The 14381-nt window shown below is 50.2% G+C and overlaps 1 protein-coding gene across 1 annotated transcript; it reads left to right on the top strand.

Annotated features, from left to right (window-relative positions):
- The first annotated feature begins 344 nt into the window (after nucleotides 1–344).
- Nucleotides 345–13179, top strand: LOC138354398 (uncharacterized protein DDB_G0282077-like). Its single transcript, XM_069308585.1, has 3 exons — nucleotides 345–461; nucleotides 10675–10745; nucleotides 12687–13179. Exons 1-3 carry the CDS (start codon nucleotides 345–347, stop codon nucleotides 13177–13179), a joined length of 681 nt encoding a protein of 226 aa, XP_069164686.1.
- The last annotated feature ends 1202 nt before the right edge of the window (nucleotides 13180–14381 follow it).

Below are 14381 nucleotides of genomic sequence, written 5' to 3'. Positions count from 1 at the left end.
GCCAGCCTCGCATGCACCACAGATGTTATTCTTTTGATGTGGGCTTCAGGAGACAGGTTTGGTGTGATATCAACTCCTAGATCTTTCTTTCTGTTTCATGAAGGACTTCATCTCCCATTCAGTATCCTGTGTCTGGACTCCTGTTTCCTCTGCCTAGTTTCCTTTCCTTACATTTACTCGGGTTGAACTTTAGTAGTTAGTTGTTGGCTACCTCGTCCCCTGAACCGTGCCAGGGGACGAGGTGGTCACCACTGGGGCTTGGGGCTCGACCCAACCACAGAGGAGGAAGGGGAGCTGAGGGGAGTAGTCAGGAGGGTCAGGAGGAGGAGCAAGGTCAGGGCCCAATGCAGCGGGGGCTACAGAGCCCGGTCTTCCAACACGGTCCGACTCAGAGACTTGATCGCCCACCCCACGAGCTCGAGAAGGTAGAGGAGGAACAGAATTCGACACAAGGGCAAGAGGTCAGACTTTCATTCACGAATGTGCCCCCACACCCACCATGGAGCCACAATTAGAGGCAGGACACCCAACAGGAAGCTATCGCCGATCTTGCCGGGGCCTCCTAGGGGTGCGTCGTGAGTATACGCCCCACAAACACCACCTTAAGAACCGTCAGTCCATAAGAACATAAGAACATAAGAACAAAGGTAACTGCAGAAGGCCTATTGGCCCATACGAGGCAGCTCCTATTCTATAACCACCCAATCCCACTCATATACTTGTCCAACCCGTGCTTGAAACAATCGAGGGACCCCACCTCCACAATGTTACGCGGCAATTGGTTCCACAAATCAACAACCCTGTTACTGAACCAGTATTTACCCAAGTCTTTCCTAAATCTAAACTTATCCAATTTATACCCATTGTTTCGTGTTCTGTCCTGTGTTGATACTTTTAATACCCTACCAATATCCCCCCGGTTATGTCCATTCATCCACTTGTAAACCTCTATCATGTCACCCCTAACTCTTCGCCTTTCCAGTGAATGCAACTTAAGCTTTGTTAATCTTTCTTCATATGAAAGATTTCTAATTTGGGGAATTAACTTAGTCATCCTACGCTGGACACGTTCAAGTGAATTTATATCCATTCTATAATATGGCGACCAAAACTGAACTGCATAATCTAAATGGGGCCTAACTAGAGCAAGATATAGCTTGAGAACCACACCAGGTGTCTTGTTACTAACGCTGCGATTAATAAATCCAAGTGTCCGATTTGCCTTATTACGAACATTTATGCATTGATCCTTTTGTTTTAAATTCTTACTAATCATAACTCCCAGATCCCTTTCGCAATCCGACTTCGCAATCACAACACCATCTAGCTCGTATCTTGTAACTCTATCATCATTACCTAACCTCAGAACTTTACATTTATCAGCATTAAACTGCATCTGCCAATCCTTTGACCATTTCAAAGTCCGTCGAGATCGGGTTCAGCGACGAAAGGGGGATTGACAATAAAAGGTTCCCCTCGCTCTCGACGTCGGGTACTACAGTTCTACGGGTGCAAGAGTATGCCTCCTCAAACACCCTTCTTCTTTTGGACTAGATGAAGTCCAAAAGAGTAATCAAACCAGGCATTTTGACAACTGACAATTAGAAATGACAATTAGAAAGGTGAAGAGGGGAGAGAAAAACGAAACATAAGGAAAAGGAAAAGCGATCCGGCAAAATTAGAGAAGACAGCAGCAGGAGCATAAGGCTACAAAAAGACAGAGGACTGTCCCATGGAGCATCACACTCCGGCAGCCGCCCACCAAGCCCCCCTCACGGCAACAATGGGGCGGACAGGGAGGGGGTTCCGGCCAGTAGCGGTCGTCTGGTTCAAGCAGGTGTTCTTGATGAATAGCGCGAGGTCCCCAGACCCACGCTTGGTGCCCACTGTCAACAGTACCGTTAACATCGTAATGCTTAGGACTTTAACTGGCAGTCCAGTGAAGTACTAATAGTTCAGGATGTGTCGCCACTGTGATGGCTTCAACTGCTGACAACAGGAAGAGTGGCCGGGAGGGACAGCCGCCAACAAGAGTCCTAGCCACAGAAGCACTGACTAGTCATGCTGCTATCCCATGGACTCCCAGAGTCCCAGAGTGCAGGGATAAGAATATCTTTTGAGTGGATACCATCTCAAACACACACACACACACACATATATATATATATATATATATATATATATACACATATATAGGGGTACCACCACTGGTTTAATTAAAAGGACCCACATCCTCGAAGAAGAAAATAAATAGTGTTCAGAGAAGACCTTGTGGATTCTCACTATATATATAATATATATATATATATATATATATATATATATATATATATATATATATATATATATTGGTGTATACTGGCAGCAGGTTTTCTTTCAAACATGTTTCATTGAATATGACCGCATATACTGTATTTATTATTTTCTGGTTTAGGGCTTCTATTCCTCTAACTATTTTCTTAGCATCAGGGCTTAATTGAAATTGTCCTTATTCTCATGGTGAGAGTAAGGACAAGACAAGAACATATCGATGCCAACACAGAAGACAATGTCCAACATAATAGGCCAATTACACTTGATTAATCTTTGTGTTTAGATAGGAGCTGCCTCGTATGGGCCAATAAGCCTTCTGCAGTTACCTCTATGTTTCACCTCACATTTATCCCTTATGTATCCCCCCATGTTTTCACCTTTATTGTATTATCACCTGACCCAGTGCGGGTATAAAATCAACTAGTATTGTAAGATCTGTTCACTTGAGAATGAACCATGGAGGTTCGAAACGTTGTGCAAATTATATAAATATGTGTAATACACTATAGTAAATCACTTCTTTTCTTCACCTTAAAAGTACGAAAATGAGTTTTGGAGAACTCCTATTTCAATTAAGCCCTGATGCTAAGAAAATAGTTAGAGGGATAGAAGCCCTAAACCAGAAAATAATAAATACAGAATTTGCGGTCATATTCAATGAAACATATATATATATATATATATATATATATATATATATATATATATATATATATATATATATATATATATATATATATATATATTGTGACAATAATCTCTTTCAAGAGAGATTGAGCCTGCTCTTCCCTACATCATTACGTCTTTTAAGTACAAGATACTATATAGAAGATACGTCCACCAGTATCGCCAAACGTTTTGCCCAGGAAGCAAATCGTACCATGCACACCCCGACACCTGCTACAGCCGCCGTAACCAGCAAACTGCTTATCCTCCGCCTGCCTGTTGCTGATTGGCTGATGTCTCGCCGCACCTGCACTCACCACCACCACCGAGAGTCGACGTCTGGGCAGCAGTACGCCGTACTCGTCAGAATATCTTTGTGCTCCTTGGAGTTGACATCTCTCGCAAGTAGACTAAGCCTTGGCTTTCGTGTACTAAGGGAGGTGGCAGCTTGAAGCCAGTATTCCAGCACCGCACATATTAATTTATATTGCTATCAATATTTTTGCATTCTGGTCTTAATAACTTTTCATTGCCAGTAATTATTCATGTTATTTTGTTTGTTGACTTGTCCTGCATTTTATGAGATTGCCTTTATTCATGTCTTGTTTTCTAGAGTAATTAAAATTTCATTGTTTATATACTTGTGTTTTGTGTGTCTTCCCATTACCTTACCACAGACGAAAGGACAAACTTTTCTCTTTTTTTTTTGTGATGTGACGAGGCCCTGCCCCCAGCTTTTGAAACAGCCGAACACCAACGCTTTACCGTCACAAAATATATATATATATATATATATATATATATATATATATATATATATATATATATATATATATCATCATAATGAGACAGACAGTGCAGCCAAATTAGTGTGTAACAAGGATGAAGTTGAATAAGATCTAGGTATCCCCATCACTGTTGTCAAAACTATATTATTCCAAACACTCAAGTCTGATAGAAAGGAAATTACTGACTCCCAACGACCTGAAAGCACCAGTATAAAAATCTATGAATTATTCAGATCTGAAACCTATATCTATGGACAGCACAAAACGTGGACCAGACTGTGCGACACAGTGGTTGCCAGGATCAGGTTGGGTTACCGTTACTGTGGCAGGTGGCTGCAGGTGACGGGTCTCCCAATCCTGAGCACTCCAGTTGCAAACTCTGTGAGCAGGAACTACGGCATGATCTCCCACACTACATCACCGAATGTCCAGTTATTAGACCTTTCAGACCAGTTGGCATGAGGTACCTGGAGCTCTGCAATTACTTTATTTACTCTCGTGGTCATGATGATATCCTCATACTACACCCAGAGTCTGTCAATGCTTTCCACTGAACAAGTGCCTCTGTATGACTAACCATCCTGTGTGATGGGGATTTTAGCATCACGCAGCTAGATGTTGACACACACTGTACTCCCCTTCATATAGTCTAGGGCAGCTAGTTCTTGACACACACTGTACTCCCCTTCATATAGTCTAGGGCAGCTAGTTCTTGACACACACTGTACTCCCCTTCATATAGTCTAGGGCAGCTAGTTCTTGACACACACTGTACTCCCCTTCATATAGTCTAGGGCAGCTAGTTCTTGACACACACTGTACTCCCCTTCATATAGTCTAGGGCAGCTAGTTCTTGACACACACTGTACTCCCCTTCATATAGTCTAGGGCAGCTAGTTCTTGACACACACTGTACTCCCCTTCATATAGTCTAGGGCAGCTAGTTCTTGACACACACTGTACTCCCCTTCATATAGTCTAGGGCAGCTAGTTCTTGACACACACTGTACTCCCCTTCATATAGTCTAGGGCAGCTGCCCAAATGTCCACGTATCTAAATATATTATAAAAACAAAAGTTTGATCTTCCTTCTCAATGATTGTGACACTGTCAGGACGCAAGAAGCTTCTACAATGCCTTGAGGAACACTATCTTGAATAGCTTTCCAAATATAAATGTTTATCAAAGATACAGTGATATGGTTCCTATCGTAAAAGTCTATCACAAAGGAAAATGGTTTGACCCACTTTATGAAGAGCAGACATAAGCTGAGGAGGAGGATTATAACGCAGGAAAATCATTGTCTTATCATCGCTAACATCTCTTATTAACATTTAATAAAACACTTCTTCAACATTCACATGTATCAAGAAATATCAACAGATGCAATGGAAACAGTTTTTGAAGAGGGTGAAACAACTGGCACATATATGACATGAACGAAGAGACGCGGAACCATCGTTCATCTCCTTTCCTGTGTGTGTGGGTTGGGATATGTCCTGTGTGTGTGTGGGTTGGGATATGTCCTGTGTGTGTGTGGGTTGGGATATGTCCCGTGTGTGTGTGGGTTGGGATATGTCCCGTGTGTGTGTGGGTTGGGATATGTCCTGTGTGTGTGTGTGGGTTGGGATATGTCCTGTGTGTGTGTGGGTTGGGATATGTCCCGTGTGTGTGGGTTGGGATATGTCCCGTGTGTGTGTGGGTTGGGATATGTCCTGTGTGTGTGTGGGTTGGGATATGTCCTGTGTGTGTGGGTTGGGATATGTCCTGTGTGTGTGTGGCTTGGGATATGTCCTGTGTGTGTGTGGCTTGGGATATGTCCTTTGTATGTGTGGGTTGGGATATGTCCCGTGTGTGTGGGTCGGGATATGTCCTGTGTGTGTGTGGGTTGGGATATGTCCCGTGTGTGTGTGGGTTGGGATATGTCCCGTGTGTGTGTGGGTTGGGATATGTCCTGTGTGTGTGTGGGTTGGGATATGTCCCGTGTGTGTGTGGGTTGGGATATGTCCCGTGTGTGTGTGGGTTGGGATATGTCCCGTGTGTGTGTGGGTTGGGATATGTCCCGTGTGTGTGTGGGTTGGGATATGTCCCGTGTGTGTGTGGGTTGGGATATGTCCCGTGTGTGTGGGTTGGGATATGTCCTGTGTGTGTGGGTTGGGATATGTCCTGTGTGTGTGTGTGGGTTGGGATATGTCCTGTGTGTGTGTGGGTTGGGATATGTCCTGTGTGTGTGGGTTGGGATATGTCCTGTGTGTGTGTGGGTTGGGATATGTCCCGTGTGTGTGTGGGTTGGGATATGTCCCGTGTGTGTGTGGGTTGGGATATGTCCCGTGTGTGTGTGGGTTGGGATATATGTCCTGTGTGTGTGTGGGTTGGGATATGTCCTGTGTGTGTGTGGGTTGGGATATGTCCTGTGTGTGTGTGGGTTGGGATATGTCCTTTGCATGTGTGGGTTGGGATATGTCCCGTGTGTGTGGGTTGGGATATGTCCTGTGTGTGTGTGGGTTGGGATATGTCCTGTGTGTGTGTGGGTTGGGATATGTCCCGTGTGTGTGGGTTGGGATATGTCCTGTGTGTGTGTGGGTTGGGATATGTCCCGTGTGTGTGGGTTGGGATATGTCCTGTGTGTGTGGGTTGGGATATGTCCTGTGTGTGTGTGTGGGTTGGGATATGTCCTGTGTGTGTGGGTTGGGATATGTCCTGTGTGTGTGGGTGGGTTGGGATATGTCCTGTGTGTGGGTTGGTATATGTCCTGTGTGTGTGTTGGGATATGTCCTGTGTGTGGGTTGGTATATGTCCTGTGTGTGTGTGGGTTGGTATATGTCCTGTGTGTGTGTTGGCATATGTCCTGTGTGTGTGTTGGTTGGGATATGTCCTGTGTGTGTGGGTTGGGACATGTTCTGTGTGGGTTGGGATATGTCCTGTGTGTGGGGGTTGGGATATGTCCTGTGTGTGTGTGGGTTGGGATATGTCCTGTGTGTGTGGGTTGGGACATGTCATGTGTGTATGTGGGTTGGGATATGTCCTGTGTATGTGTGGGTTGGGATATGTCCTGTGTATGTGTGGGTTGGGATATGTCTTGTGTGTGTGGGTTGGTGTTACGAACCCGAGCCCAGCGTCTGAGCACAGAGCAGTGACGACCGCGCCATCTGTGGGTCAGCTCCCGAAACCCCCTCCAAATGGACGACGCCATCTAGTGAGGACGAGATATACCGGCCACAAGGGCTAGTTTCCCGTCCTGATCAGCTCATAACATAGCCGCTGCTGACCTCTGGTGAGGTGACGCTTAGACAGCAACGCCATCTACGGAGTTGATAGGTGGGCGTTTGTGTCTAAGCCTGTGAGTGAGGTGCCCTAGAGTGTCATCAGTACTAATGACGTGTCTGATTACAGAGTCGACCTGGGACTGCTGTAATGGACGTTGGATCAGTGTACCCAAGGCAGCCGTAGAAACTCTAAGTGTTAGCTGCAGAAGTTGTGAGTCACCCCCCGGATGAACACTGTTGTGTTAACCTGCCTGTGACGTGGCAGTTGAGGAATTGTCGTACCTGGGGCTGACTGGTGGAGAAGACTAGCCACTGGGGTGTTGTGGTGAGGAGAGTGATCTGTGAAATCACACGAGGCTCCTGCCTAGGGCTCGCAACCCTAGTATCGGTCGTGGAGTGGCCTAACCAGCGGAGCTGATTGGAACCTGCCAGCTACAGGCTGGATTTGTGGTTGAAGGCCTCCACGACGGTGCCCCCAGTGGAACTGTGATTTGGCTGGCCTGTGGCCGGGGTAGACTCGCTAGGAGAATCCAAGGATTAATCGAGAGGCCACGAGACGAGGATCAAGGGCTAAGCATCGTTGAGCACCGTGGAGCATCCCGTGTCTTCGAAGAAGAAGTTATTGTAAATAAGTGTAGTAATAGCAACCCAGATTGTGACGGTTTATATACTTATTTATTGGTGATGGAATAATTATATATTTAAGTTTAAGTGCAGTTTTATCCCTTCCCCTTTAATTTACTTGCGTTACGGAGCACACCCCTTGAAAGCCACTACTAACTTGGGGCCGGATACCCTAACTCTAACAACATCAGAGAAAGAACCCAGTTGCGACCCCAGAGGGCCGTAACAGTTGGTACATGTCTTGTGTGTGTGGGTTAGTATATTTACCAAATTCGATGTAACCACTCACTTTTTAGAACGACATCTCTAACACCAACATTTCTCTACAGGCACACGAAATAATCATGTGCTTGTAGAGAAATATGTGACTATTTGTATGAACACGACACATGTTCTGTCCTGGGGGGGGGGAGGGGGGGAGGGGCATTCATTGCGTGCACCACGACAAACTCCACGACACTGATATCCCAGGCGTCCTGATATCCCAGGCGTCCTGATATCACAGGCGATAGCAATTTGGTAGGTGGTGAGCTTCCCCCTTTTATAAATCGGGCTGAGAGGACATAAAAAAACGCCCTATATCGTGAAGCGAAGCAATCTGTATGCTAAAGTCTGGGCTTAGTTATCTGCCAGTCGCTCCAGTAAGGACAACATGGGGCAAAATATGTTTTCAACACTGCAACACGAGTTATTGTATTGTTGATGTTATACAGTGTGTTGCAGAGGTGATGGTCCGGGCCTGTAGCCACGGCTGACCTGGCCAGCCACGGCTGACCTGGCCAGTCACGGCAGACCTGGCCAGTCACGGCTGACCTGGCCAGTCACGGCAGACCTGGCCAGGTACGGCAGACCTGGCCAGTCACGGCTGACCTGGCTGACCAGTCCTGACTAGAGGCCATGGTGGAGCCTGGTCAGCAGTCATGACGGAGCCTGGTCAGGAGGCATGACGGAGCCTGGTCAGGAGGCATGACGGAGCCTGGTCAGGAGGCATGACGGAGCCTGGTCAGGAGGCATGACGGAGCCTGGTCAGGAGGCATGACGGAGCCTGGTCAGGAGGCATGACGGAGCCTGGTCAGGAGGCATGACGGAGCCTGGTCAGGAGGCATGACGGAGCCTGGTCAGGAGGCATGACGGAGCCTGGTCAGGAGGCATGACGGAGCCTGGTCAGGAGGCATGACGGAGCCTGGTCAGGAGGCATGACGGAGCCTGGTCAGGAGGCATGACGGAGCCTGGTCAGGAGGCATGACGGAGCCTGGTCAGGAGGCATGACGGAGCCTGGTCAGGAGGCATGACGGAGCCTGGTCAGGAGGCATGACGGAGCCTGGTCAGGAGGCATGACGGAGCCTGGTCAGGAGGCATGACGGAGCCTGGTCAGGAGGCATGACGGAGCCTGGTCAGGAGGCATGACGGAGCCTGGTCAGGAGGCATGACGGAGCCTGGTCAGGAGGCATGACGGAGCCTGGTCAGGAGGCATGACGGAGCCTGGTCAGGAGGCATGACGGAGCCTGGTCAGGAGGCATGACGGAGCCTGGTCAGGAGGCATGACGGAGCCTGGTCAGGAGGCATGACGGAGCCTGGTCAGGAGGCATGACGGAGCCTGGTCAGGAGGCATGACGGAGCCTGGTCAGGAGGCATGACGGAGCCTGGTCAGGAGGCATGACGGAGCCTGGTCAGGAGGCATGACGGAGCCTGGTCAGGAGGCATGACGGAGCCTGGTCAGGAGGCATGACGGAGCCTGGTCAGGAGGCATGACGGAGCCTGGTCAGGAGGCATGACGGAGCCTGGTCAGGAGGCATGACGGAGCCTGGTCAGGAGGCATGACGGAGCCTGGTCAGGAGGCATGACGGAGCCTGGTCAGCAGTCATGACGGAGCCTGGTCAGCAGTCATGACGGAGCCTGGTCAGGAGGCATGACGGAGCCTGGTCAGGAGGCATGACGGAGCCTGGTCAGGAGGCATGACGGAGCCTGGTCAGGAGGCATGACGGAGCCTGGTCAGGAGGCATGACGGAGCCTGGTCAGGAGGCATGACGGAGCCTGGTCAGGAGGCATGACGGAGCCTGGTCAGGAGGCATGACGGAGCCTGGTCAGGAGGCATGACGGAGCCTGGTCAGGAGGCATGACGGAGCCTGGTCAGGAGGCATGACGGAGCCTGGTCAGGAGGCATGACGGAGCCTGGTCAGGAGGCATGACGGAGCCTGGTCAGGAGGCATGACGGAGCCTGGTCAGGAGGCATGACGGAGCCTGGTCAGGAGGCATGACGGAGCCTGGTCAGGAGGCATGACGGAGCCTGGTCAGGAGGCATGACGGAGCCTGGTCAGGAGGCATGACGGAGCCTGGTCAGGAGGCATGACGGAGCCTGGTCAGGAGGCATGACGGAGCCTGGTCAGGAGGCATGACGGAGCCAGGTCAGGAGGCATGACGGAGCCTGGTCAGGAGGCATGACGGAGCCTGGTCAGGAGGCATGACGGAGCCTGGTCAGGAGGCATGACGGAGCCTGGTCAGGAGGCATGACGGAGCCTGGTCAGGAGGCATGACGGAGCCTGGTCAGGAGGCATGACGGAGCCTGGTCAGGAGGCATGACGGAGCCTGGTCAGGAGGCATGACGGAGCCTGGTCAGGAGGCATGACGGAGCCTGGTCAGGAGGCATGACGGAGCCTGGTCAGGAGGCATGACGGAGCCTGGTCAGGAGGCATGACGGAGCCTGGTCAGGAGGCATGACGGAGCCTGGTCAGGAGGCATGACGGAGCCAGGTTTCAGGTTGGATGTGAACGTCAAATGGAGAGTCACACACACGCATAATGGACCTCTAAAAACAAAAATTCGAGTAACATCCCTTCTGCAGCAGTTTTATATGACGCTGACCTGTGTACCACCCAGTGATGCACTGTGGCGCACTGTGGCGCACTGTGGTGCACTGTGGTGCACTGTGGCGCACTGTGGTGCACTGTGGCGCACTGTGGTGCACTGTGGTACACTGTGGTACACTGTGGTACACTGTGGTACACTGTGGTCTACAGGACACCCGTCTACAGGTCAAGCCTCAGGGTACCAAGACATCCGTCTACAGTTCTGACAGAGAAAATAATCAGTATGTTGCAATATAGTGGCGCCTCAGCTGCGGCTTAAAGCTGGAAATACCCGCTTTAGCACCAACAAAAGCTGGAAATACCCGCTTTAGCACCAACAAAAGCTGGAAATATCCGCTTTAGCACCAACAAAAGCTGGAAATACCCGCTTTAGCACCAACAAAAGCTGGAAATATCCGCTTTAGCACCAACAAAAGCTGGAAATACCCGCTTTAGCACCAACAAAAGCTGGAAATACCCGCTTTAGCACCAACAAAAGCTGGAAATACCCGCTTTAGCACCAAAATAACTCTCCATTTCTCCCGCAAGTTGTCGCGTGTCGGTATCTCTCAGCGGAACAGAACACGGCCGCCGCCTCACTCTGGCGGGAAAAGTAATGTAACGACAAAATTTCAGCAGAACATCTGTACGAAAAGTCCCGCGCCCCGAGACAGAGGGGAGTCTCAGGGCGTCACCCGTCGTCTTCCCCCGTCACCCGTCGTCTTCCCCCGTCACCCGTCGTCTTCCCCCGTCACCCGTCGTCTTCCCCCGTCACCCGTCGTCTTCCCATGTCACCCGTCGTCTTCCCCCGTCACCCGTCGTCTAACCCCCGTCACCCGTCGTCTTCCCCCGTCACAGAGACGGGAGGGAGACGACCATAACATAAGTACTTATTCACTTTCTCTTCCGTCCCGTGTCGTCGAGGGTATTGTGTCGTGTAGGAGGGAGACTGGAGGCCTGGAGGAGACCGAGCCGCGGGCACGTTGGACCCCCGAAATCATAGCAAGATGGGTCTAAGATATTTGCTAGGCCTCCCTGGCCTGGAGGCCTAGCAAATCCTATGATAAATCCTAACTAATCCTGTCTATCTTGACTATGATACGTCAAGATAGATAATTATCAAGAGGAAAGCGCCAAGCCATTAGGACTATGTAACACTGGGAAGGGATCAGGATAAGGATTTGGGATGGTACGGGGTTCAATCCCCGACCACTTGGACGGTCGGGAGATTGAACGCCGACCCGCATGAAGCAAGACCATCGCTCTACCGTCCAGCCCAAGTGGTTGGGGTCAAGTCAAGGGCATAAAGTTGTGTCTCCATCAGCTGTGTAAAGCTAATATTGCTTCTTCCTCTCGTATCTCTCACTGTGTTTTTTCTTTGGTTGGGGTTTTCACAGCTTTTGTTTTGTTTATCTTTTTATCTGTGTTTCCCAGCAGTGATGGGTATCAGTGGTCGGGCCCCCCGCCCCGAGGGTCCTCCTCCCCCTGCCCTGAGGGCCCCCCAGCCCTGAGGGCCCCCCCTCGCCCTGAGGGCCCCTGACAGATAGTTGTTCCAAGATTTTTTATAGAGAGACCAACAGGCCAACTGATACAGGCAACTCTTCCGCCTACCTGTGTTGTGTTCTGGGTTTCTCTCCTTTTATATATTTTGCGTCCTGCTTCAATATTTATTCTTTGACAGAGCGGGTGATTATATCGGGCTATCGGGAGTCTGTGATTCTTAAGTGTTCCTTCTCAATACACGAGTCTATCTTCACTCTTGTTGAATTTATGGTCTTATTTTTGAAGGCCTGGAGGCTCTCTTCCTCACCTCGACTTGGCACAAGAAGGGGAACCAGTCTCGTTATTCTCGTGGATCTTGCTCTCAGGGCTGGGACTGAGAGTGGAGCTTTCAGGGCTGGGACTGAGAGTGTGCTCTCAGGGCTGGGACTGAGAGTGGAGCTCTCAGGGCTGGGACAGAGTGGAGCTCTCAGGGCTGGGACTGAGAGTGGAGCTCTCAGGGCTGGGACTGAGAGTGGAGCTCTCAGGGCTGGGACTGAGAGTGTGCTCTCAGGGCTGGGACTGAGAGTGGAGCTCTCAGGGCTGGGACAGAGTGGAGCTCTCAGGGCTGGGACAGAGTGGAGCTCTCAGGGCTGGGACTGAGAGTGGAGCTCTCAGGGCTGGGACTGAGAGTGTGCTCTCAGGGCTGGGACTGAGAGTGGAGCTCTCAGGGCTGGGACTGAGAGTGGAGCTCTCAGGGCTGGGACTGAGAGTGGAGCTCTCAGGGCTGGGACTGAGAGTGGAGCTCTCAGGGCTAGGACTGAGAGTGGAGCTCTCAGGGCTGGGACTGAGAGTGGAGCTCTCAGGGCTGGGACTGAGAGTGGAGCTCTCAGGGCTGGGACTGAGAGTGGAGCTCTCAGGGCTGGGACAGAGAGTGGAGCTCTCAGGGCTGGGACAGAGAGTGGAGCTCTCAGGGCTGGGACTGAGAGTGGAGCTCTCAGGGCTGGGACTGAGAGTGTGCTCTCAGGGCTGGGACTGAGAGTGTGCTCTCAGGGCTGGACTGAGAGTGGAGCTCTCAGGGCTGGGACTGAGAGTGGAGCTCTCAGGGCTGGGACTGAGAGTGGAGCTCTCAGGGCTGGGACTAAGAGTGGAGCTCTCAGGGCTGGGACAGAGTGGAGCTCTCAGGGCTGGGACTGAGAGTGGAGCTCTCAGGGCTGGGACTGAGAGTGGAGCTCTCAGGGCTGGGACTAAGAGTGGAGCTCTCAGGGCTGGGACAGAGTGGAGCTCTCAGGGCTGGGACTGAGAGTGGAGCTCTCAGGGCTGGGACTAAGAGTGGAGCTCTCAGGGCTGGGACAGAGTGGAGCTCTCAGGGCTGGGACTGAGAGTGGAGCTCTCAGGGCTGGGACTGAGAGTGGAGCTCTCAGGGCTGGGACTAAGAGTGGAGCTCTCAGGGCTGGGACTGAGAGTGGAGCTCTCAGGGCTGGGACTGAGAGTGTGCTCTCAGGGCTGGGACTGAGAGTGGAGCTCTCAGGGCAGTATTCCGTGATGCCTTTATCCACAGACTGGTTACATTATCCACAGACTGGTTACATTATCCACAGACTGATTACATTATCCACAGACTTGTTACTTTATCCACAGACTGGTTACTTTATCCACAGACTGGTTACTTTATCCACAGACTGGTTACTTTATCCACAGACTGGTTACTTTATCCACAGACTGGTTACTTTATCCACAGACTGGTTACTTTATTCACAGACTGGTTACTTTATCCACAGACTGGTTACTTTATCCACAGACTGGTTATTTTATCCACAGACTGGTTACCTTATCCCCAGACTGGTTACTTTATCCACAGACTGGTTACTGTATCCACAGACTGGTTACTTTATCCACAGACTGGTTATTTTATCCACAGACTGGTTACTTTAGGCTTGAGCTATACTTATGTCAATGGTTTAGTGGTTAATGAAACCTTAATGACCGCGCAGGGATAGGCCTATGCGGGATAGGCCTATGGGGCCCGGCGTCAAACTATCCGCTGCTGTGGAACAGAAACTGTCAATGGGTCCAGTGGTGAACTCTATTGACCTGGCTCTTTTCCATCTATGCTCTTTTCCATCTATGCTCTTTGGTAACTATGCTCTTTGGTAACTATGCTCTTTGGTAACTATGCTCTTTGGTAACTATGCTCTTTGGTAACTATGCTCTTTTGTAACTATGCTCTTTGGTAACTATGCTCTTTGGTAACTATGCTCTTTGGTAACTATGCTCTTTGGTAACTATGCTCTATACCATTAGTTGTATTGTTTCTAATGGTGATTTGACTTTACGGGAGGGAACGCCAAGGACCTCCCCCCCCCTATCCCCCCCCCCACGAAGACTTTAGACTTGAC

Source organism: Procambarus clarkii, chromosome 62 (assembly GCF_040958095.1).
Source record: "Procambarus clarkii isolate CNS0578487 chromosome 62, FALCON_Pclarkii_2.0, whole genome shotgun sequence".
In the NCBI taxonomy this organism is placed as follows: Eukaryota; Metazoa; Arthropoda; class Malacostraca; order Decapoda; family Cambaridae; genus Procambarus; species Procambarus clarkii.
The sequence above is the reverse complement of the archived record's forward strand: the minus strand, read 5'-3'. Positions and strand labels throughout refer to the sequence as shown.